The sequence below is a fragment of the Pelobates fuscus genome, chromosome 5, assembly GCF_036172605.1.
Source record: "Pelobates fuscus isolate aPelFus1 chromosome 5, aPelFus1.pri, whole genome shotgun sequence".
Lineage (NCBI taxonomy): Eukaryota > Metazoa > Chordata > Amphibia > Anura > Pelobatidae > Pelobates > Pelobates fuscus.
The window spans coordinates 168,054,735-168,079,091 of record NC_086321.1 but is presented as its reverse complement, the minus strand read 5'-3'; the positions used below and the strand labels follow the sequence as shown (position 1 = coordinate 168,079,091).

The window sequence follows — 24,357 nt, the reverse complement described above, 5'->3', positions numbered from 1 at the left end:
AATTTAGTAATATAGATATGTATATGTATTTTTTGTACAACTGAATAGAATGTTAATTTTATTTTTTTTGTCTATATAAGTAGCTTGTAATTTGTTTTTAAGCACTGTATGTATAGACCATTAAATAAACACAAATAATTTCATATGGAGAATGTTATGAGTACTGCAATGTCAAAGATTCCATGCTTTTGTGCTTACCCTAAACTTCAATTTGCTTCTCTGAGCAGTTGACTGGAAGTCAGAAAATAAAGATTGACTCTTCCACAACAGGAGAAGGTTACAAAAATATATTTAAACACTTCCTGTTTGCAGTTTCCACTGTCTGAAATGTCATTAAGACCACGTAAAATCACAAAACTCAGCATTTTAATATATAGCACTAAACGTCTGAGACTTTTTGGAACCAAGTTAAAAAAAAAGAGTTCTTTGGCTACAATCACCAAAGATATATTTGAAAAATAGCTTAAATAAAGAAAACTGTGAATACTGTGCATGGATCCTCACAGTTTCCCTGATACAGTTGCTAGCAATATTGCGATCATTATTGTGAGTAATGTTGAAACCGTTAGATAAACGTTTTTATTAAACATTATTATGAACATTTTGTGTTCCTGTGAAGTCGATACTATGTACACATTCTTGCAATGTCTATATATGTTGCTTAATAGAGCTTCTGCTGGACTAAATTAAGTAATCTTGTTATGATTGTAGACTGTATATATGCATAAACCTTTTTTTTTTTTTTTTGGGGGGGGGGGGATCATATTTACTTTGTTTATAGCTACTTGTGTGCTGTTTGTACAAAACTGTCATTTTACCTCTGAAGCACTTAAAAAACCCTTTATTTCGGTCTAGATCTTAGCTTGTACTCACTGCTTTCAAAAATTCACGCTATAGTGTAGCATTCTAGGGATAGTTTTAGAAGCTGTTCTCCCAGGGCTCTATGTAAATGAATCTCAGTTGGCATGTGTTGCCCATAGTGTTCTGATATTTACTGCTGCGTGTTGCGATGACTTTGCTGTCAGATAAGTTTTGTTCTAGCAGCACATGGAGTTCAGCAAGTAACTATGCTGTCAGACATATTGATAATTACACCTACAATGCCAGATTGGAAAAGGCAAGTTGTAATATGTTTGCTCTCATGGATAGGGTACCGGCTGAAATAAAGTTTAGCATAGTTTAAGGAATATGATTGTTTACAGTCTGTGTCATTCTTGACTGACTATGGTTAATTATTACATTAACACTGTAGGCACCACAATCTCTTGAGCTGATTGCAGTTGTTATAGTTCCTGGAGTCTGCAGGCGCTTTGTACCATGATCCCAGCCAAAAGTATGGACAGGTCTATGAATAAACAGATAGAAGGCACAGTATGGCTGCTATCTAGTTATTCAGTAGTTCCACAAAGACATCTCTGGAGTGGAACTAAGATTAGAGTTTCAAATATATTCTATATAGCCCTGGACAGACTTGACTACAATGCCAAGATCCTGATTATTTTTCTAAAAAAAAGTGACCTGATTTTATAAACCAAATATGTTTATAATGCTACACCTCCTATCTAGGATTAAAGATGTTGGACTCAGTCCTGCTGTCCTGTGCTCATTCTGGGGTACCAGAGGAATCTACCCAGAAATTGAAACACAAGCACATCAATAAACATTCTTAGTTGACTCCAGTATACCGGTAATTCGGTTTTGTGCACGGTGTCCTCTGACTGTTAGTCTATTACACTGGTACACCTGTCTGACTGACGTCTTGTTTTTTTTTTTTTAAATGTGGCCCAATAGCCCTGCACTTTCCTCTGTGGTTACAAGCTTTAAAATGTTAAGAGGTTTTCAATTATTCCCATTATGTAGTAACCACATGATACGGATAAACATATCAAATTGTGATCTACATATCTAGCATTTTGGGCATTTGCCGTAAGCTAGGGCTTGACAATAAACTGTGCATGTGTCTATAAACTGTGCATTTTCAGAGAAAACCTTGACTGACACGCAAACACTCTGACAGATGCACACATTCACCCTCAGAGTACTGTTTGATACGCTAAAATATATTCACTCAGAGATTCATAGAGACACACAAGAAATAATAATAAAAAAAAAAAAAAAAAATACCTATTGTAGCGGCGCTTCCTGTACCGCGGCTGGGTACCTCCAACTTGGAAGCTATCCTTGGCGGAACAGGGGAAAACATCAGCGCTTCTGCCCCAGTCGCTGTAGTTTTACCGGGGCCCTCCTGGAGCCTCTGCGTCCTGGAGCAGTAAAGGGGACTAGCTTTATTCTCTTCCAGGCACTGGACGATACATAGTCCTGGGAGCTCTAGTCCTTAGGACTTTCCCCGCCGAATCCTCCACGAGCTAGAATAAGGTGCTAAGCAGTGATTATAGCCCTTCCCCTCCCAGTAACTAGACGACACATTGTTCTGGGAGTACAACTGGTTTAATGCATCCAAACACAGCCTTTTTATGCACAGACTCAAGCCGGGGGTCTCCATTGTTGTCTTCACCACAAGCCCCTCCCAGGAATTATCTCCCAGGGACAGAGAGGCAAACATAAAAATATAACAACCTAAAAATACTTAGTCTCAGACACCTTCCCTCCAAAAAGCACTCTCCTGGTGGATTTCAAAGTGGTTCAAAACCACAAACCAAGTTGTCCGGGAACCGCATGATCGCCTCATGCCAAAAAACATTCCACAACATTTGCGGCTAAGTCCCGCTTGTACTATTCGTGAGTTTGGTTCATGCAAACTGCCGCCAGAGAGCCATCGTTTGGTTCCATTCGCATGAAGGAAAAGTGCCGAACTAGGGGCACCCAGGAAAAAACCTGTTAATGGCTGCTGGGCAGAGTAACTCCCAAATGGTATCCCAGACCTTTACCATAGTCGGTGGGCAGGAGGCCGGCTTCTACACTCCTCCAGGAGTCCATGCAAACGTACGTGGGAAGGAGTGTTAGTCACACCTATATTTAGCCACTCTCCTGTTTCCTACCTTTTGGGCTCAGGAGGGTGGCTTCCCTGGAATCTGGTGGGACAGGGCTGCAGTAGGGGACGTCAGGTTAGTGGGGCTGACTACTGCTGATGGGGGTAGGCTGCCGCTCGACCAGACTCCCTCTCATCCTGTCTCTCTAGCCCCGTGCAGATCTCTGCGCGCCAGGAGGAAGTGAAGCTGAGGCTGCGCAGGGGAAAGGACAGGCAGCCAGCTCTGCCAAATGGGGCAGCCTGCAGGCTGGTTCAGCGGAATGGGGGGCGAGTGGCAAGCAGAGCAGTCTTTAACTTATCCCCTACGTGGCCTCGTCACCAGGAGGAAGAAATTACCATTGCCTTCACTTCCTCTTGGTGCACAGAGTTGCAGGGGGGGTTGAGGAGGGAATGAGCCGACCAATCCAAGGCCTCTGGACAAAAATCTTAGTCGCCATGGTGACCTGGCACCTGGGATTTGTCAAGCCGTGGCGTAAGCTTATTTTGCCACTTTTGACAATGTGTCTGGAAGTGAAATATACAAAGACTGATTAACTTTATTTACTTTAAATCTCAACCATACAATATTTCCTCTACCACGTCCAGCATAGTCAGGCACAGCAGTTTATGGTGATTCAGAGGTGCACTTCATATGAAATGGCGGCAGTAGTAGGTGAAATATGATTTGGTTTGGATAGGGTTATTTTGGATAGGGTTATTAATATGATTTGGTTTTGGATAGGGCCATTTTATGTATTAATTGCTACTTTGTTAGCCAACTCCAAACTATTGATAAATGAGCTATGAGGTCTTGTTTAAAGTAAGCGCTGTCTTATGTTCTCAGTCTGTTATTTTGTCAGGTTTGTTAGTGTTCATGTATATCTGGGAGATCCAAGTCTCTTATGGACTTGGGTTTGTTATAATATTTATTTTCTCTATTTTTCTTAGTGACACATATAGCTAATGAGAGATCTTGCGCTAAGTTGTATACTCATCTTGGTTTACCTAGCGCGGGAGGTGTACCCTTGGGTATTTCAGATCACTTTCTGTGTGATTGTAAAGTTAGTTTGTGGGAAAACACCACTTTTTGTTCTTTGTTCTTTTGTGTAGTGGATTGTTTTCATGGCTCAAAGCTTAAGTGTGCAAAATGTCTGTATGATAATGATCTGTGACACTGGGAAGGCTGGTGGTGTGTGATCGATGTGTTATGGTGTGTAATGTAAACTTCAATCTGTTTTGAAACCATGGTAGGTTTATACATCTCAAACACAATTTCTTTTTTTTTTTTTTTTTTTTTGGACACCCTTAATCTTGGTGGATGTGGGACTTTTTGGTAGCATGTGGACATCAACAATAGCCTTTAGCTTCTGTACAACTCTTAAATCAGAAGAGGTAACTTTCACAATTTGCATGCCGATAAGACTTCTAGAAAATCATAACAAAATGATTCTAAAATATATCTTTCTGCAGATAATACACAACACTACCAGGGAATGCAGTGCTCAATCCCAGCAATAATTATTTTTGCTGAATAATAGGGGAGAAGTTAGGTTAGCTTTACTTTCGTCTGTTTTCTTTCAGCTGCTTTTAGGAACTATTTTGCTACTTCACCTGTTACATTTGGGCAGTCCATTAGCAGCTTGTTTACATTAGGGTGAAATTAATTAACTCTGGATACTGAACAAATGCATCAACCTAGAGCGGTCAAAGTGATCTCTTCTAGTGTGTGGCTGTGATTATTCTCTGATTATAGCAATTGTATTATGACCTCCTGTACATATGAAAACTCATAAAATGATTGCAGTCAAAGTAAAAAAAACACACAAATAGTTTTATTTATTTTTTTAAATATAAAATTGGCAAGAAGTGGCACTTTGGTCATTGCATAGCAGGTTGTCATGTAGGTCATTTCTGGTGCTAAATGATTTATGATGTGTTCCAACATGTCTATATTGTTAACTTGTTACTTGGTTCAAAACTGGTGTAAGATTCGGAAGGAGGGACAGTAGTATTTACTTAAATACTAACGAAAAAAAATGTATCTATGTTCTTGATCTACAATGTAAAATGCTGTTATGAGATATTTGCATTTTTACATGAACACAAAAGTGCTATGAAAGTAAATCTAAATTCTCTGTTCTCTGGAGGTGATCGTTGTTTCATTCCCTTACTCCAGAAAAGTGACCATTCCACTTTTATCAAAAGGAACATCCAGTAATAGAATAGATTGTTTTTTTTTTTTTGTTTTGTTTTTTTAATGCAATTGAAAGATTAAAATTCAATTATCCTACTTTATAAAAGCATTCTCTGCCTAGTGTTTATGATGCCACCTGAAGCCCAATCTGCATTCTCGAACTATATTTCAAAAAGTTTAAAACTTACCTTGAACTCTCAGAAATCTATGGTTTAGCTCCTCGTCACAGATTTCACATAAGCAAAGGTTTCCATTTTTCATTAGATATATGAATTCCATCCATCCTAACCCTGTATTCATTGCATGAGGAACATAAGTTGGCACTCTCAACCAATGAATTAAAGACAATCTAATCTTGAAGGGGAACTTCCTCTGTAGCTATAACTGTAAAGAGGGGCTAGATTTCTGGTGTATTTGGGAACCATGCAAGTATTAAATCATTCACATAGCATGGTGCTTAGTGTACTCCTTTAAAAGGACACTCCACGGCCCAAATAAAATATAAATAAAAATTACTGTTCAGGAGATATATATATATAATGTCTGGAGTGTGCCTTTAAGTAGTGCTGCAGGGCAGCATGCTCTGTATTTGTGCACAAATATCAATTATTTTATCTGAGATTCTGTCTGTTTTTATTTGCTTCTGTTTTTCTGTGTATGATATTAATATATATATAAATGTATATGGAAATTATACAGATGAAATAGCCACTTGTTAGATCAACGTGTTGCAATAATCTACACACTGCTTTAGAACACGTATACATTAGGAAGGAGATCAGGTGCGGGTACACTACCGTAATGTTACCGTTTTAATTCCTTTGTTCATACTGTGAAAATAATCATATACAAATAAATGATCAACCTTACATTTTGATTTCTCCATGCAAAATATGACATAAGGTTAATATACAGATTAGGGAACAGACACACAACTACAGTTCTTAAAATCCCCTATCTTGGCAAACCAATATATGGATATTCATTTCTGCCATATCGTACAAAGTCCACTGCTAGGACACATTACTTCAGTACTACACAGTTAGCTAAGAGGTGATTTTAAATAGCCTTGTAAAATTAAAAACTGTTTGTATGTGTGGGTGTGCTGTTACTTAATCTGTATTTTGTATAAATGTTGGTCTCTTCTGCTGCACCGCTGCTGAGAAATGCATATCCTTGGTGGTCCCCCAATTCCCCATCCCTTTTACTTTTTTTTTTCCTATATAAAGTTAACATTTCAGCCGATGGTTTGTACACATGGATGGGACTATAAGCTTCCATAAATATGCTTGCTAGCTATATTGTCTCTTATTCATCCTGTTTATTCATTCAAGAAGCGGGGTAAATGCTTTCTGTTGTTTGTCTAGAATACATACTAGCAATATGGATTACTGTAGCTTTTATTATAGAAAGATAATGGATGAACTCTCAAGGCCAACCCACACAATCCAATTATTATATTTCATGCTCCAGGGCATGCATAATTTAGATATCACTACAGCAGTTTTCATGTTGGTGGTACAATTTGGTCTGCAACGAAGCCCTGCTATAGTGACGACTTTTTTTTTTTTTTTACATGATACCTGTGACCAAAGACTGTTATCTGTGGGGAAAGTGGTGTTGGCTAGTTTTTGCCCAATATTCGAAGATAACTTTTCATATATAAAACTCTATTGGGCGAGCTGAAACCAGTGGTTGTTTAATACAAATAGTATCAATAATAGTTGATTGGCGACTATACCTATATACTCCGATATCGCAATTTCTGGGAAAAAGGAAAACTCCTGTTTGAAACTCTCCCACAAAACTTCTATACGATTACTAAATGTTAAAGGGTCTGTCTAAGCACCAAAATCTGTACAGTGTAACCACTCGATAATTTTCTTTCTGTGGCTCTAGTCGCACCTCCCCTGGGTGTGGTACATGCTTCTTACACACTTTCTGATGAACTTTCATTTTCAAACTTTTCTTAGGAGAGCGTGTTTTTCTTTCAAAAGTTCTTATAGTTTTGCTGTATTAATTGCCCGCTAGTACAAAGCCGTCTTCTGTATGAGATTAGATAAAGATTAAATCAAAAATCTATAGGAGGAAACTAATTCATTGAAGAGCCTATTTTAGCACGTCAGTATTATTATTTTATTTATATAATTTAAAAAAAATATCCATTTGTTATTATTCTATTATTTAGAAATAACTAACCTTTATTTCTAAAAAAAAAGTTTGTGCTGTAGGCATAATGGTATAAACTACATATATGTCCTTCTATAGTCTGTGCGGCATACCACAATGCTCTGTGTACAGCTGCATGGCAAGAATGATAAGATGCCACGCTTTGTATTGTGGAAGGAAATGGATGTGTGCGTAGCCCAGTGTAAGCCAGCAGGAAATTTTCTCTAGATAGATAAATAGAACATACGTTATATTTTCTAGCTCCTTAAGTGTAATACGACAATGTCAGCATGATATATGGTAGATTCCAGCTGCACAGTTAGTCCGGAATATTAGCCACATTGGGTATCCATTGCCTAAGTGGGAGTTGCTGCACAGTTGCCCCAATGATTTTAGTTCACTCAATGTCTCAACTATATCTCAAACAACCTATATTGTGAAATTTGTGTTTAGTGTAAATTATTTTATACAGATTTGGCTTAAAATATATTGATTTCATTTTCTTTGTAAATGCAATGCCGTGGTGATTAACCACTACCAGAATAGAGCTTAAATATTTTTTATTTGTATGTATTTTGCAAAATGAAGCCTCACTTGTCTTCATATATAATCTAGGAGGGATAACCAGCCTCTAGAGCAGGGGTTCCCAACCCAGTCCTCAAGTACCCCCTAACAGTCCAGGATTTAGGGATTACCCTGTTGTCTAAAGTGTGTTTTTTTTTGTTTTTTTTTTTCTTTCTAAAAACACCTTGGACACAACTGGGTAATCCCTAAATCCTGGACTGGTAGGGAGTACTTGAGGACTGGGTTGGGGACCACGGTTTTAGAGGAATAAATGTCTACACTAGAAGCCACTAGTCAACCTCCAAGTTTATTGAAAATGTCCGCTCACCTCCTTCTTCCACCCACTAGGGCGGTTTCAATGAGTCATATAGTTATTGCTGTCAGGGAGTGGAGAGGGGTGAATGGACTCTACAATTTCAATTACAGCTTTACATTAGCTGTAAGTGAAAGATTGCTAAAACTGTTCTAAACACATTTTTAGAAAAATAGATTAACTGTATTTACTGTATGTGGGATCATGCTCAAATGCAGACTAAAAAAAATAAAAATTATTTTGCGTACTGTTGGTAATGCTTTCAGGGTCCTTGCAAATACCTATAGGCATGATATTTAACCATTTCACTTCCCACCTATTTTAACCCCTTAAGGACACATGACATGTGTGACATGTCATTATTCCCTTTTATTCCAGAAGTTTGGTCCTTAAGGGGTTAAAAAGGCTGAACGAATAATTGAAAAAAAAATTTACTCGTTATTGAAGGGATAAGGGAAATGTTTGTTTCACAGTGACAAATCTCAAAGTCTTGAGAACACCATGTATATCTGTCTATTAGGATTCTTCTGAATGAACAAATCATTGTACTGTTTATAGTATAGTAAGAGGATCTGCTTTGATTGTTTTCTTAGCAAACTAAAAACATGAGGGAGTTCAATACACACACACACACACAAAAACCCACATATATATTTGTCTTCTTTTTAGTTTTTTTTAAATATATACAAACACACCTCTGCGACAGTCATTACCTTAAAGGGTTACTTTAAGCACCATGACCACTTTGTAGATTTCATATGTGTAGTGTTTTAATCCGGCAGTGTCACTGGGGCAAGAGTCCCATACTGGCTAATGTCATTTCTGTGCATATTTCTTGGCATACCCTCATTTATTGGAAGCGTGTAGTCAGCTGATGCTCTCAGCCAATGTTTTTGCAGCAGGGTCTGTGTTTGGCATCTGCAGAAGCTGGATGCCGTTCGTCTGCAGAAACCCAGGATAGAAACATAGAAACACTGTTGCAAAACACTTTCCCACATTATCGGGGGAACAATGCCAGGGTATTCCTAACAACATCAAAACCTGCAGAAGTACCGAAGACTATACAGGAAAGAAAAATGACCTATAGGAACAAGATTGTTAATTTGTTTTAATGTGGTGATGATGCAAAGTAAGTGGGTTTTTGAATTTTAGTTCACATTTATATTGGTTCCTTTTAGCAGGTACCTATACCAGATGAACTAGTGTGAAAGTCAGCCATGCAGTTTAGTCTCAGCCATATACTTGGCGTTGGCAGAGGTTTCAAATAGGAACTTTTTCACCATACTTAATACGAATGCACAATATTTGAACCAACCTAATTTATCCACAGACATCCATTCTTGTATAGCTCTGGTCAAACACACTCATTTTAATTTTGACAGTGGTGCTGCCCAGAGTTTGGAAACTGGGTAAATGTCACCATCTCGACCTGGATCATTATACTACCTCCATGCTTCTCAAGAACTGCCACATATCCAATACTCATGCTCTCACCCCCACAGTATAGTACAAATTCAGCAGTGGGTGTTAAGTGTACTCATCCGTACATTCCTGTGTCCATTAGTCTGTGTGTCTTGTATGTTTGACACTTGGCAATCCTCTTGCAGAACTTCCAGTTAGTCCAGTATCTTCCCTGACGTTGATATATCGGTAAAACAAAACTAAATGTAGGAACTAAATTATATCTATAGATATTTTCTATTTGGATAGCAGGATTTTATATATAAAATGTTATCTGTGAATTGTTCAGAGCTCTTTAACTAGTCATGGTCTAATTTGTTACCAGTATATTAAATTTTTAAGAAGATTTTCCAATAAACACACTTCCAGTAATAAGTCTAAGAAGATCAAACCCGAAGAGGATTTGTTGTCATGTGGCATCTCTAAGAAGCATATTAGTTAACTAGGATGGGATATATATATATATATATATATATATATATATATATATAATGTCGTGTTTTTTTGTTGTTGTTGTGTTTTTTGTTGTTGTTGTGTTTTTTTTTTTTTTTATTCTTTATTTTTGGTCTGACGATCAAGGTGATACACAACAAGGTAGGTAGACGCATGCATGTGGCAACGCAGTGTCAGAGAGTGTTTTACAGAATGCAAATTGTATGGATTAATACGGTTCTTAGGCATATATTGTGTACTCCGTGTGTGTCTCTGTCAGGTATTTTCTGTTATGTAGGTAAGCAAAGGTAACTATGTACAATGGTAGTAGTATGGAGGAGTAGGTTTGGGGGGCATAGGATCTCCCCGCGTTCCTATGGGGCCCAGGAGTAGTCCTCCATTCCCCCTTGCTGTTTTGTTGTTTTTTTAAGTCAACATTTCACGCTGGATCTATTGCACACTCAACAGAGGTGACATTTTAGTAGCCAAGGCTAAGGTTTTGTCTTGTAGCGATTGAGCGAGTGCAGGTTTTGAACCTTGCTGATATAGTTTATTAGTTATATGTAAGTGCAGTATATAGCCAGAATTCTATTGGCTAGCTGAAGCAGATATGGGCTTTCACATCTCCTCCACTATTGTTGCATTGCCCAAAAAATAAAAAAAAATAAAGAAAGTGACTATGTTAAGGTGATTTATGGACCTTGCCATCCTTTTTATCCTGATTAGTAGGAAAGGATTTCCAGATTCACTGTAATGAATTAGCTTATAATAGGAGATTGACACAGGCAACAGATGTAACCAGAAAACAGGATAATCATGATTTACACTACACACAAGCATTTCAATTAGCATGTCAACTGTTTGCTTAAATTACAGGGATTCCCATAAAACAGTATTCATTTCTATGCCACCAGAATATATAACTACACTGTTGGAGTGTTTGTTCTTAAATGTTCCATGTTTAATAATCTCATAATAATCTTCTTTAACCCATTTGCACGTATGTTCATGTGCAATATATATATATATATATATATATATATATATATATATATATATATATATATATATATATATATATATATATATATATATATTTTTTTTTATTATTATTTTTTTTTTTAGGTGTATTTATATATGATTTTATTATATATTCGGGGGGCTCCTGCCTTACATCCCAGGCAGACCGTAAAGAGAATTTAATTTGCAACCCCTATATTTGATCTTATAACTTTACAAAAACCCACAAAACCTATACATGGAGGGTCCTTTTGTAACCATTGGACATCGCTGAATACAAATATGAGTGTTTCAGAGCAGTAAATCTTGCAAGTCCTGTGGCCATCAGATGTTACCATGTTACCATGGCAACACTCTGCGCGGCACGCAGGCGGCAAGATTTAGACGGGGAGCTGAAGGGAGCTGCTGGGAAGATAAGTAAAAGCTTGCTGGGCTCCCATTGCACAGTCCAGGTAACTGGACCACCAGGGAATGCCATATCCCTGGCCTAGTAAGAAGTAGGGAGGAGGGATTAAAAACAATTAAAACATTTTTTTTAAAAGTTAAAAAAATAAAAATGCCCCCGATCCCAATTTTACACACACACACACACACACACACACTCTGCATTCATTATATACAAACACACACACACACACACTCTGCATTTAATTCATTATATACACACACACTCTGCATTCATTACACACACACACAATACACAAACACACACACACTCTGCATTCATTATATACACACACAATACACAAACACACACACTCTGCATTCATTATATACACACTGCATCCACTAATCAAATACTCTAATTGCATCCATTACACACACATATATTCTTGAAAACATACAAAATTCTGATGGCATGTATATTTTGTGCATTTAGTTCACAGATTATCGGTATCTGCTCTAAAAAAATATCTGTCAATCCATACTTAGAAACCTCTAGTTTTCATCAACTACTAGGAGACCTGTAAGATCTGAATATCCCACACAAATTATATAAAAGGGGTAAATATATGTAAGGAATTTCTTGTTTTCTCCTATTTTATGGAATGTTTTTTGCAATTTATCTGTGTTTTTGTATGTCATTTATTTCTGTATTTTTGTCCCAACACACTGAATCCTTTTTGTCAGATTACATATTTACTTAAAGGACCACTATAGTCATCCAGACCACTTCAGCTCAATGAAATGGTCTGGGTGCCAGGGCCCCCAGGTTTTAACCCTTCAGATGTAAACATAGCAGTTTCAGAGAAACTATTATGTTTACATTGCAGGGTTAATCCAGCCTCCCTCTAGTGGCTGTCTTCCTGACAGCTGCTAGAGGTGCTTCTGCGACGCTGAATGCGAAAATCGTATTAAGCACGCAGAACGTCCATAGGAAAGCATTGAGAAACACAGAACTGTGCATCCTTTTTGTCAGATTAAATGTTTACTTAAAGGGACACTCCAGGCACCCAGACCACTTCTGCCCATTGGAGTGGTCTAGGTGCCAACTCCCACTACCCTTAACCCTGCAACATTGCAGTTTTCATAAACTGCAATATTTACATTGCAGGGTTAACTCCTCCTCTAGTGGATGTCTACTAGACAGCAACTAGAGGGCTCTACCTGGTTTATAGCACAGATGTTCTGTACTATAGCGTTGCTGGACGTCCTCACGCAATGTGAGGACCTCCAGTGTCGCTGAAATCCCCATAGGAAAGCATTGAAAGCATCTTTTAATGCTTTCCTATCGGGAGGTCTAATGCGCGTGCGCAGCATTGCCACGCATGCGCATTAGGTCGCCGCCACCACCAGCCGCACAAGCGGAATAGCTCTCCCCCGCCGGATGAGGTTGGCGGGGGAGGAGCGTGGGCGGACCCTGAACCAGCGCAGAGGGACATCGGTGCTGGATAAAGGTAAGACACTGAAGGGGTTTTAACCCCTTCAGCAACTTGGGATGGGGGGATGGGAGAGAGAGGGGACCTGCAGTGCCAGGAAAACTGATTATTTTCCTAGCACTGGAGTGTCCCTTTAATCAGCTTGTGTCTTTGTTCTCTATGAGCTCACTTTCCTGAGGAAAGCTCAGGTTAACACGTTACCAAAAGGGTTGATTATTTATGTCTGATCAGTAAAGTAAGGTTGTGATCCTACGATTCTCCTGTGTGTGGGGTAACCTAAGATGCCCGGATTTAAAGTCTTGGTGGTGGTAGTAAAATGTGCACTAGCATAGGCGTGCGCAGCCTATTGCATTAGGGTGTGCACCCTAAAGCACAAACACACGGCGCATGTGTATATATGTAATATATATTTATTTATATATATATATATATATATATATATATATATATATATATATATATATATACATATATACACACACACACATACACTGCTGTGTATGTGTGTGCTGCTCGTGTGCTGTGTGAGGGTGGTTTGAGGGTGCTGGTAGTGTGCTATGTGGGTGAGGGTGTTTGTGTGTGTGTTTGTTAGGGTCCTGTTACTGTGCTGTGTGAGGGTGCTGTGTGTGTGAGGGTGCTGTTTGTGTGATGTGTGCGTGTGATGGTGCCGTTTGTGTGATGTGTGTGGGTGTCGTGTGCGTGTGATGGTGCCGTTTGTGTGATGTGTGTGGGTTTCGTGTATTTGTGAGGGTGCTGTTTGTGTGTGTTTGTGAGGGTGCTGTTAGTGTGCTGTGTGTGAGGGTGTTGTGTGTTTGTGAGGGTGCGGTTAGTGTACTGTGTGTGTGAGCGTGCAGGCTGTATGTTTGGAGGGATTGTGGAGGTGGGGGCAGATTAGTAAATATCCCCCCTCCCTACCTTATATAGGGAGGGGGGATCCTTGCTGCCATGTGCCATCCCTGGTGGTCCAGTGGAGAGTGAACTCTAGCCTGCGGGGCTAGAGTTAACTCTCACGAGATCTGAGTGTTGCCGTGGCAATGCTCAGATCTCGTGAGAGGAACCTGGCGGAGCTGCTGTCTAGAGCTCCCCGGGTCCTCTACTGCCTCCCTCCATGTTGCTGTGGGCTGGTGAGGTAGATCTTTGATCTCCCTGCCAGCCCATGGAGGCTTAGAGCAGAGCCGGCACTCAGATAGCGCCGACTCTGCGTGAGCCGACAGGGGAGATCCGGAGATCTCCGGTGAAGTCCTGGGGAATAAAGTGTGGGAACTCTTTTCCCACCTCCCAAAAAAAATAATATACACGTGTGTGTGTGTGTGTGTGTGTGTGTATATGTATATATATATATATATATATGTATATGTATATGTATATGTATATGTGTATATATATATATATATATATATATATATACGTGCACACACAGACTGACACATACACAGACACACATATATATGCGTGCACACACACACATTCACAGACACCCACACACCCATACACACACACACTCGCAGACACACACACTCTCAGACACACACCTACATTCACAGACACACTCGCAGACACACATACATACATTCACAGACACACTCACTCACAGACACAGACACATACACACATTCACTCACAGACACATACACACAGACACACAGACACACACACATTCACAGACATATACACACAGACACACACACACACATACATACATTCACAGACACAATCACTCACAGAAACATACACACAGACACACACACACATACATACATTCACAGACACAATCACTCACAGACACATACATACAAATTATTATTTTTTAATTAAAAAAGTCCACCCAGCCTCCCTACCTGGAGTGCTGGCGTGGACTTGTCCCTGGGGTCCAGTGGGTCGGTCAAGCGCCGGTCTCCACTCAGCCGCGTTGAGAGAGCTGTGTGCTCTCTGCTCCCTCTCGCCGCGCGGGCTGTCTGTTGTAGCTGGGAGCCGGAATATGACGTCATATTCCGGCTCCCAGCATCAGCAAACAGCGCGCGGCGAGAGGAAGCAGAGAGCACACAGCTCCCTCGCCGCGGCTGAGTGGAGACCGGCGCTTGACCGACCCCAATGACAGGGGGAACATAGGGTGAGGAAGGGGGAGCTGAGTGCCTGCAGGAACAGCGTTCCTGCTCAAATAAAAGTGCAGGAACGCTGTTCCTGCAGGACTCAATACATAGGCGTGCCACGGGGATTAGGGTGTGCCCAGGCACACGCTGTGCGCACGCCTATGTGCACTAGGGTGTTGGTGTAGAAGGTATTGCAGGGGTTCATTTAGTGGTTGCTGGGACTAGCAACAGGTAACCAGGGGTCTGGTGTCATTAACCCTTTTCACTTCCACGCTCTCCCCACGGTCTCGGCTGGGCCAATAGTCCACGTTCGTGACAGTTGGGTTCATGAAATTTTCTGGGTGCATTGCCTCTGTTTTTTTTTTTTAAGGTGAAGTGGTGTCCTTCGTGTCCATGTAAAGAATTAGGGCTAGAAGTCAATGCTATATTTGAAACATTTTTTGATTTACCCATTGTATCGAAACAATTAAATAATTACAACATTAAAAATGGTGTGTAGCTCCAGCATGGAATATCCCTTTTAAAGTCTTTAATTTATTATGATTGCATAATCACAACATTTGTCTCTAGGATCAGCAGTGCACTTCAGTACTTTTTCTTGACCTTTACTGACACAAAATAACTTTTTACAACATGAACATTTATTTCTGGAGATTAAAACAATAAATCCGGTTTTACTTTTATTAAACTTGTTCAGCCAGAGGCAAGGAGGGTAGTCGGTGAGTTGTGTACCTTCTATATTGTATCATAAACATTCTTGGGTTGTTTTAAGCTTTGGAGGACTCCTATAAGGCCATGCCACTTCAATACATCATTTATTAGCTCTGTGGCAAGATCAGTGTTACGCGTACGGCAGCTATTTGCCAACTGCAGAAAAATTTAGCTGACCTAAAAATTTCAAATTTGGTTATGAAATCATTAGCAAAGACAGTGTCTGTCAAGGACCATGAGATCTAGAATGTATATATCATGAAAGTCATTGCCTAAAAACAGTTGTTTAATATATATTCACTGCAATCTGATGGGGACCTGTAACCTAAACAGCCACTCTAGCACAATAGTCTTAGGAATACAAGCATTTGGCAATAATGAGGATTTTCATTTCTAACATTTTGTACAAGTCTTGGATGTTCTCATTATTTTGAGTGGTTCTGTGACTGCTGTACTGATGTCTCTCTAAATGTCTTCATTTGTCAGTGTGGGATGTGATAATTGATAAAGTAGTTCTTTAAACATAATAGCTATCTTGCCTTCAGGAACTTGTGAAATATTACCCTCATCTAAGAGCAAAGTAAATAATTTCATTCTGTATATTCATGTATTAGGATCTTTAAAAATAAAGTCCACGGGGTATGTGTGTATTTGTCAGGGGTTTGTCAAACAACCCTTAAATCTTGCAGTCAGGGCCAAAGGTTTGGAGACATGCATACACCTTATTAGCTATATTCACATATGTGAACATGTGCACCAATGAAACTTGCCTAACGAACCCTACAATCATACACCTGAAATCCAGTTATTCTGTCTCCTTACTCTAGTGCTATCCTTCGCATGTGGTCAGGAGAGAATTTGGAAGAGAAGATCCAATAGTCTGGAGGTGACGCAGTGACTCAGTCTCTGCCTAACTTCTCTTAGTAGTATGACGTCACTCAGAGTACTGAAGCATCTGGTATGCTCATTCGGAGTCGGGGTGCCACGTTGAAGCAAGTTAGCCCTAAAGCAGTGTTTTTTGCTGCAGTTACCACGCAGCCTTTTCTCTTGCAGCCTCTGTGATCTTTTGCTTTCTTCTGAATGTCTCTTGCTAACAGTGAGACCAATTCAAGGCCATAAGCACCTCCACTGTGAATTTGAGCTTCGTTATGTTTTTGAAAAAAAAATGTTTATGCTTTTGTGTTCCCTTTTGGCGTTCATGCATACGTTTACCTTCTCAGTTCCAGGCAACTGGAATGAGCCTAGCCGTCCAATCTTCATTGATTGAATCACAGTGTAAGAAGAACTAGAGAGAACATGATACCCAAAATTAATGGCACTTAGTTAATGTCACTTCTCTCTTTTTTACACCAGCAGTGTGAGGTTGACACTATTATTTCACTTGGTCTTAGCTAATCAGGCAAAGGCCATGCTTACTTTCTCCCCTAGGATGATAGAGCCTTAATCAAATATTTTATTTTCTAGTATTTTACTTGATGTCCATATTGATTTTTTTTTTTGTGTGTGTGTGTATGTGTGTGTGTATGTATGTATATATATATATATATATATATATATATATATTATGTATGTGTGTGTGTTTTTAATTTGATTTATAACATAAATGTTCATACTTTGACAAATAAAACTCAAAATCTACTTTCACATCCAGAATGCAATACATTATGCTAGCTACTGAACATTGTTTTATTTTGTGCAATATAAACAAAAAATAAACTAAACCAAAATCCCTCATACACACACAGTCTGTGTGTACGCATTGAATTTGTTTGAGATATAGATAAAATTAAGCTTATATTTATTAGTATCATTATTTAAAATATTTACTATTGAATTCTGTGTTCTTTTAAAACAAAAATGAGTTCGGACAACTGTACACGTTTTTTTTCTTCTAAACTTAAACCTCACTATTCAGGTTTAATTGCTGTGTTGGCACTTTGAGGAAAAAAAAGTTGGCGTGTATTGCGGTTTGGTCAAAAAGGTTCGCCATCACTGTTATATCGGATATAAAAATGCCCTACAGCTACTTTTTATACTTCTGTGTGCACCTTTTTAAATATTGTTTTCTGTTGTTATTTTTCAGCATTCGAAGTGTAATGCAGAAATATTTGGAGGAAAGAGGAGAACTAACGTTTGATAAGATATTCAACCAGAAGATCGGTGAGTGAAAAACAATGTCAACATAATGACCTGACCTTCAGCATGCACCATTTGTGGATCTTGAGGAACACTTAAGTGTGGTCTAATATTCTGTTCTTTAGTAACAAGGACCTAATTTTATTAATTACCTTTCGTAAAATGGGTCAATCATATTCCAGGCGGTAGAGGACTCATTTTAGCATCTTTCTGATGAGAGGTTCTTGCATTGATTGAAAGTCAACAAACTGATCAAAGCAGGATTGCGGAACTGGCCTGCTCTAACATTTTATTTATTGTTTTTACACATTTTTATTTTTTATTTTTTATTTCTCTTCTTCTCTTACACCTTTCCTATGTAAAATAAGAAGAAAATTAAAACCTGTCTACTTTTCCCAGATTGTTATGGCCATTTATTTTAAAGTGGACTATCGAAATGCTATGGAAGGCATGTACTTCTGTAAAACAACAAACATCAGGAGGTGATAAGAGGAGATATTTCACTTGTCACTGCAGAGCATGTGTTTTGGCAATCACTTTGTTTATGGCTCTGTTTTACACTGCCCACGTGTGGAGCATCTCAATTGCTACTGACATGACACAGAAGAAGGTGATAACAATTGTCTTCGGTTTACTATATCGGAATGTGTGATCTTCTGGTTTCAGCTGGAGACCTTTTGACGTTTAGTCAGCATCTCAATGCTTCAGACCTTGTGTTGGGCGCCTCTATAACACAAGGCCTTATATTAGATATACGGTACATTTTCTCTTTTATTATAGCTGCTCTTACAGATTCCAAGCAAATTTGGACATGAACAAGCTTGCCAGTTATTTATTTTGGACTTCTTCCCAGTTCAACCATAGACAGGGTTTCAGTTAGTCATATACTATTGTATTTATAATTGCCGGTGTGAAAATAGATCAATTGTGTTTACAAGTTAATAATGAAATTTATGGTACTGGAAGGAAAATAGTACATGTCGTTATATTTACAGAAATGTATTATTATTTTTTCTTTTTTAGGTATTTGTTTTCATTTTGATTTATCCCAGACTAGATGACTTCTGTATAATCCCAATATTTTATATTTGCAGCCAAAAGCTAGTTTTCTGAAGCCCATTAAATGCTTTAATTAGCTTGGTTTGAAAATGGATTTTCCTTATTGAAATTCTTTATTGTTTTCAATAGGATATTATTCAATAGGATAGGATATTATTCAATAGGATTATTATTATTATTACTATTTTTATTTTTTTACAAATGTTTATTTTTCAGTTTTTATGAGAACACAATTGGCATTAAGTAAGGATGGGACACTCAGGTTGCTAATATCACGTTTCATGTATTTGAGACATTAAATAAAAACTTAAGACTCGCAGGTCTCATATGAGCAGTATTAAAACAAGAGTAAGAGACATGCAGGTCTCAATTGTAGTATAACAGAAGTAGGATGTGCAGGTCCTTTTTAATATGAAACATGCATGGAACATTGCGAAGAGTCTCATGAGTTAAGGGTTTGCGGCCCGTCACCTTGAATATGTACAATAACTCTGTCTAGGGGCTGTCGGATAGGGGAGGGAGGGATGGGGGAGAGGAAGATAAAAAGAAAGAGGGAACCCCCCCCCCCCTTATATTAGCACCATTAGCTAGGCTATCTTGGTAGTGGAGCCTACCCCTTGTTTGGGGGATGATCTCTCATGTATGTGGTAACATGGTGTAGGGTGTCATCTTGGTAATTAAGTTTAGTAACAAATCTGGTTCCTGCTGTAGTCCGCAGCCAGTGTGCCCAAATGTCCATGCATTTTTGTGTCTTGCCAGCTGACTTCATGTGTTAGTCCTCTATATCCCTCAGGTCCTCCATCTGAGTGAACCAGTTGGTCAGTTTGGGGGGGGGGGGGGGGTTCCTGACTTTTCCAGTATTGGGGTATAATCTGTTTTGCTATTTTAAGGATTCTAATTGTGATCGTTTTTTTGTATCTATTGCTCGGTGTCGTTGTGTGGTGTTAGAGCATTGCATCAGGTTCAAAGGGAGGTGGCTCTATTGTGAACTCTTTCAACATGCCATGGATCCCCCTCCTAAAAGGCTGTATTTTATCGCACACTTCCACCATATACGCAGAGCGTTCTCTACCTCAATGCCGCATGTCCAGCACTGTGCGGGGTGTTCTGGGTTCATTTTGTGCAACATGTCGGGAGTGCGATACAAGTTGGTTAGCAGTTTGTAGGCCGTCTCCTGGGTTTTACTGAAGACGGAACATCGGTGTGTTAGATAACATATTTTCTCCCAATCCCTGTCATGAACGTGGGCTATTGGCCCAGCCGAGACAGTGGGAAGAGCGTGGAAGTGAAAAGGGTTAATGACACCAGACCTCTGGTCACCTGTTGCTAGTCCCAGCAACCACTAAATGAACACCTGCAATACCTTCTACACCAACACCCTAGTGCACATTTTACTACCACCACCAAGACTTTAAATCCGGGCATCTTAGGTTACCCCACACACAGGAGAATCATAGGATCACAACCTTACTTTACTGATCAGACATATATAATCAACCCTTTTGGTAACGTGTTAACCTGAGCTTTCCTCAGGAGAGTGAGCTCATAGAGAACAAAGACACAAGCTGATTAAGTAAACATTTACCGTATTTTTCGCTCCATAAGACGCACCTCACCATAAGACGCACCTAGTTTTTAGAGGAAGAAACCCAGAAAAAAAATATTCTGAACAAACTGTCCCATAGTGTTTCTTACTATGGGACAGTTTGTACAGAATATTTTTTTTCTCCCCTGTCCCATAGTGTCCCCCCCTCCCATAGTCTTCTCCTCTCTCCCATAGTCTTCACCCACCCCCTCCCCATAGTCTTCACCCACCCCCTCCCCATAGTCTTCACCCACCCCCTCCCCATAGTCTTCACCCACCCCCTCCCCATAGACTTCACCCACCCCCTCCCCATAGTCTTCATCCCCCCCCTCCCCATAGACTTCATCCACCCCCTCCCCATAGACTTCATCCACCCCCTCCCCATAGACTTCATCCACCCCCTCCCCATAGACTTCATCTCCCCCCCTCCCCATAGACTTCATCTCCCCCCCTCCCCATAGACTTCATCCACCCCCTCCCCATAGACTTCATCCACCCCCTCCCCATAGACTTCATCCACCCCCTCCCCATAGACTTCATCTCCCCCCTCCCCATAGACTTCATCTCCCCCCCTCCCCATAGACTTCATCTCCCCCCCTCCCCATAGACTTCATCTCCCCCCCTCCCCATAGACTTCATCTCCCCCCCTCCCCATAGACTTCATCCCTCCTCCCCATAGACTTCACTCCCTCCTCCCCATAGACTTCACCCCCCCTCCCCATAGACTTCACCCCCCCCCTTCCCCATAGACTTCATCCCCCCCTCTCCATAGACTTCACCCCCCCCTCCCCATAGACTTCATCCCCCCTCCCCATAGACTTCACCCCCCCCCTTCCCCATAGACTTCATCCCCCCCTCTCCATAGACTTCATCCCCCTCCCCATATTATTCTCTCCCATACTGTCCCCCTCCCCTTGTCCCATAATTACTTACCTGTCTTGTAGCGTTGGCCGGCAGCACAGGGCGCACCGCAGTACTGGAACTTGAATTTCATGTTCCGGTTTCCGGCGGGACTGAAAGGAAGTGCGCACTCAGCTTGTGCACACTTCCTTTCAGTCCCGCCGGAGACCGGAACATGAAAATCAAGTTCCAGTACCGCGGTGCGCCCTGTGCTGCCGGCCAACGCTGCAAGACAGGTAAGTAAAGCTTCATATTCGCTCCATAAGACGCACAGACATTTCCCCTCACTTTTGAGGGGAAAATAAGTGCGTCTTATGGAGCGAAAAATACGGTAATCTGACAAAAAGGATTCACAGTTCTGGGTACAAAAATACAGAAATAAATGACATACAGAAACACAGACAACACATTGCAAAACAGTCCATAAAATAAAATAGGAGAAAACACAAAAGATCCTTACATATATTTACTGCTTATATAATTCTTGTGGCAGATTCTGATGTTAAAGTTCTCCAAGTAGTTGTTAAAAAGAAAATCTATCACTGGATAGTTCAACATCCTCAATATATACCTTAAAACTAGTTGTTTCTGTGGGCAGACCCCTTGGTGGATCAAAGGAGTTTGGCCTGGCAGTTTGTTGTCCTTTGAAGATCCCAAAGTCAGAGCATATGCACCAATACCTTTTACAATGCCCTATGTCCAGCTCTGGTGATGGTTATCTAGTAGTTTTATGGCTTATACCTGGTGTAAGATCAAAGCCTACAATAAATGTTATCCCAAGGTTTACCAAAACAACTCATAACATATATCAAATGCCAACTCATGCTTTGGCATGACAATCTCCATCATCACACCTGTGGTTCAGGGATGTTTCGCACTTCCCCATAAATTTCAGTGATTCAGTTGGAATGAGCGTTGGCAGCCATGTGGGAGCGGCTCAGGATCAATGCATGTCTGTTCAAATAGTGTAGGCATGCGTTTCAGCGCCTGTCCCTGTGGTAGTCTTTCGATAAAGCTCGTCAGCTGTTAGTATTTGAAGAGCTGTACAAAGGTTTGGGTCGATACCCCTAAGATGTCGGGGATGGTTCTCAGCCCTGTATCTGGGTGTAGGTGGTGTAGTCTGGGCAGGGGGTGCGATATGCTGCGATCTTGTGATGAGTGATGTCCGGATTTCGTGTTACTGCTGTCAAGAACGGTTCGAAGGCAAGGACAAAGAACAGTGGAGATTAGGGGAATCCCTGGCAGGTGCCATTGTGGATAGAGAATTCTTCGGGAGTATTTCCAGCTAACTCTGTCGAAGTCTTCTCAGTGTCCGTGGTTGCGGGAGGGAGTAGAGATACGAGTAATAGGATGTAGTACCCCCGTATTGTCACAGATTTTGTCTATGTATGTGATTTGTCTGTGTTTAGTCAGCATTCTTAAGAGAGAGGAAAATCTCTGGTACTGAAGGACACATGCCCAAAGTCAAGGCAGACCTGCCGAGGATCTAATACTATTGGCAGTTATGTTTTTAAGCCCAGGAAAAAAAATGTAGTGTATTGCATATTATGGTAAACCTAGAGCTGTCAAACTGTTTTTTAAGCACTTTGATAGAAAGCAAGAGTTCCCAACTCTAATGAATGCCTTCCAAATATGAAATAGATTTTGCTACTCCTGAATTATGTTACTTCTGCAAGAGCAGTAGCGATGGGGCGACCTACAGCGATTGCCTCACTTTGTGTCAAAGGAACACCCAAGGGTCAGGAACACAAACCTGTATTTCTGACCCTGTAGTGTTAAAACCACCATCTAGTCCCCCTAGCCTTCCTTGCCTCCCTAAATATAGTAAAATCTTACTTTTGTTCAAGTCTGGAATTGCTGGCTCTGCCCCTGATCAGATTGCTTGGCTGACATGCACAGAAGTGATTCTCTGAGCCAATCACAATGCTTTCCAAGGATTGGCTGAGACTGTCAAGGAGGCAGATCAGGGGCAGAGGCAGCACAAGCCAAACACAGACTGGTAAATCAGCATCTCCTCATAGAGCTAAATTGAATCAATGCATCTCTATTAGGAAAGTTCAGTGTCTCCATGCAGACGGTGGAGACGCTAAATGACAGTGCTGCTCACTGTGCAGCACTGCTCCAGGAAGCAACTCTAGTAGCCATCTGAGAAGTGGCCAACGGATTTATCCACTTTAGAGACAGCCACTAGATGGTCTTCCTCAATAGACACAAAGGTTAACTTTGCATGCGGACATACACCGTCTTGAAAATCCCCATTGATTCGCCGTGCATGTGCATTAAGTTCGACAATCGCTGTGATGTCGCAGAAGGAGGAGACGGAGCCAGTTCTGAGACTTGGGTAAGTGAAATCAAGAGGCAGAAGAACACTATAGGAATAACATTTTGTATTCCTAATACTATAGTGTTACTTTAACTGCAATAAGAGCTTGAACTTGGATGGATTGATTCCTTAATAGATAGCATAATCTTTTAAACTGTTTATTTTTGTTTTCACCTTTAATGGTAGCTAGTATTATCTCCTTCATGTTGGCTTTTTTACACATTACAGACCTGTTATAAGCAGCCAAAAGAAGCATTATAAATTAACATTGCAACAGATGTCTAGCAGATAGGTTACCGCTTTCTTATTTATAGTTTGCTTACGGGAAGCACTTGAATAGAGGCTATCAAATATGAGCAGTCAAGCTATTTTGCTCAAGTTTGCTCCTTCAATGAAATGCTACGTAGACCTATTTACTCTATCAGTCTATCTATTGATCTAGCGATCTAATGAGAGCGCTCCATTACTAGTGCTCCAACTGCTATATTCCTCCCTGAGTCACGTTGAATATGCATATTGGAATTGTGGCACAGTAAATGTGGCCTTTTAAGG

The 24,357-nt window shown here is 40.2% G+C and overlaps 1 protein-coding gene across 1 annotated transcript in view; it reads left to right on the top strand.

Moving 5' to 3' along the window:
- Window positions 1-24,357, top strand: part of GRK3 (G protein-coupled receptor kinase 3) — a 268,042-nt gene that overhangs the window by 48,079 nt on the left and 195,606 nt on the right. The window contains exon 2 of the mRNA XM_063454643.1: window positions 17,886-17,962. Within this exon, the coding sequence (XP_063310713.1) occupies window positions 17,886-17,962 (77 nt within the window). The remainder of the gene's footprint in view (window positions 1-17,885; window positions 17,963-24,357) is intronic.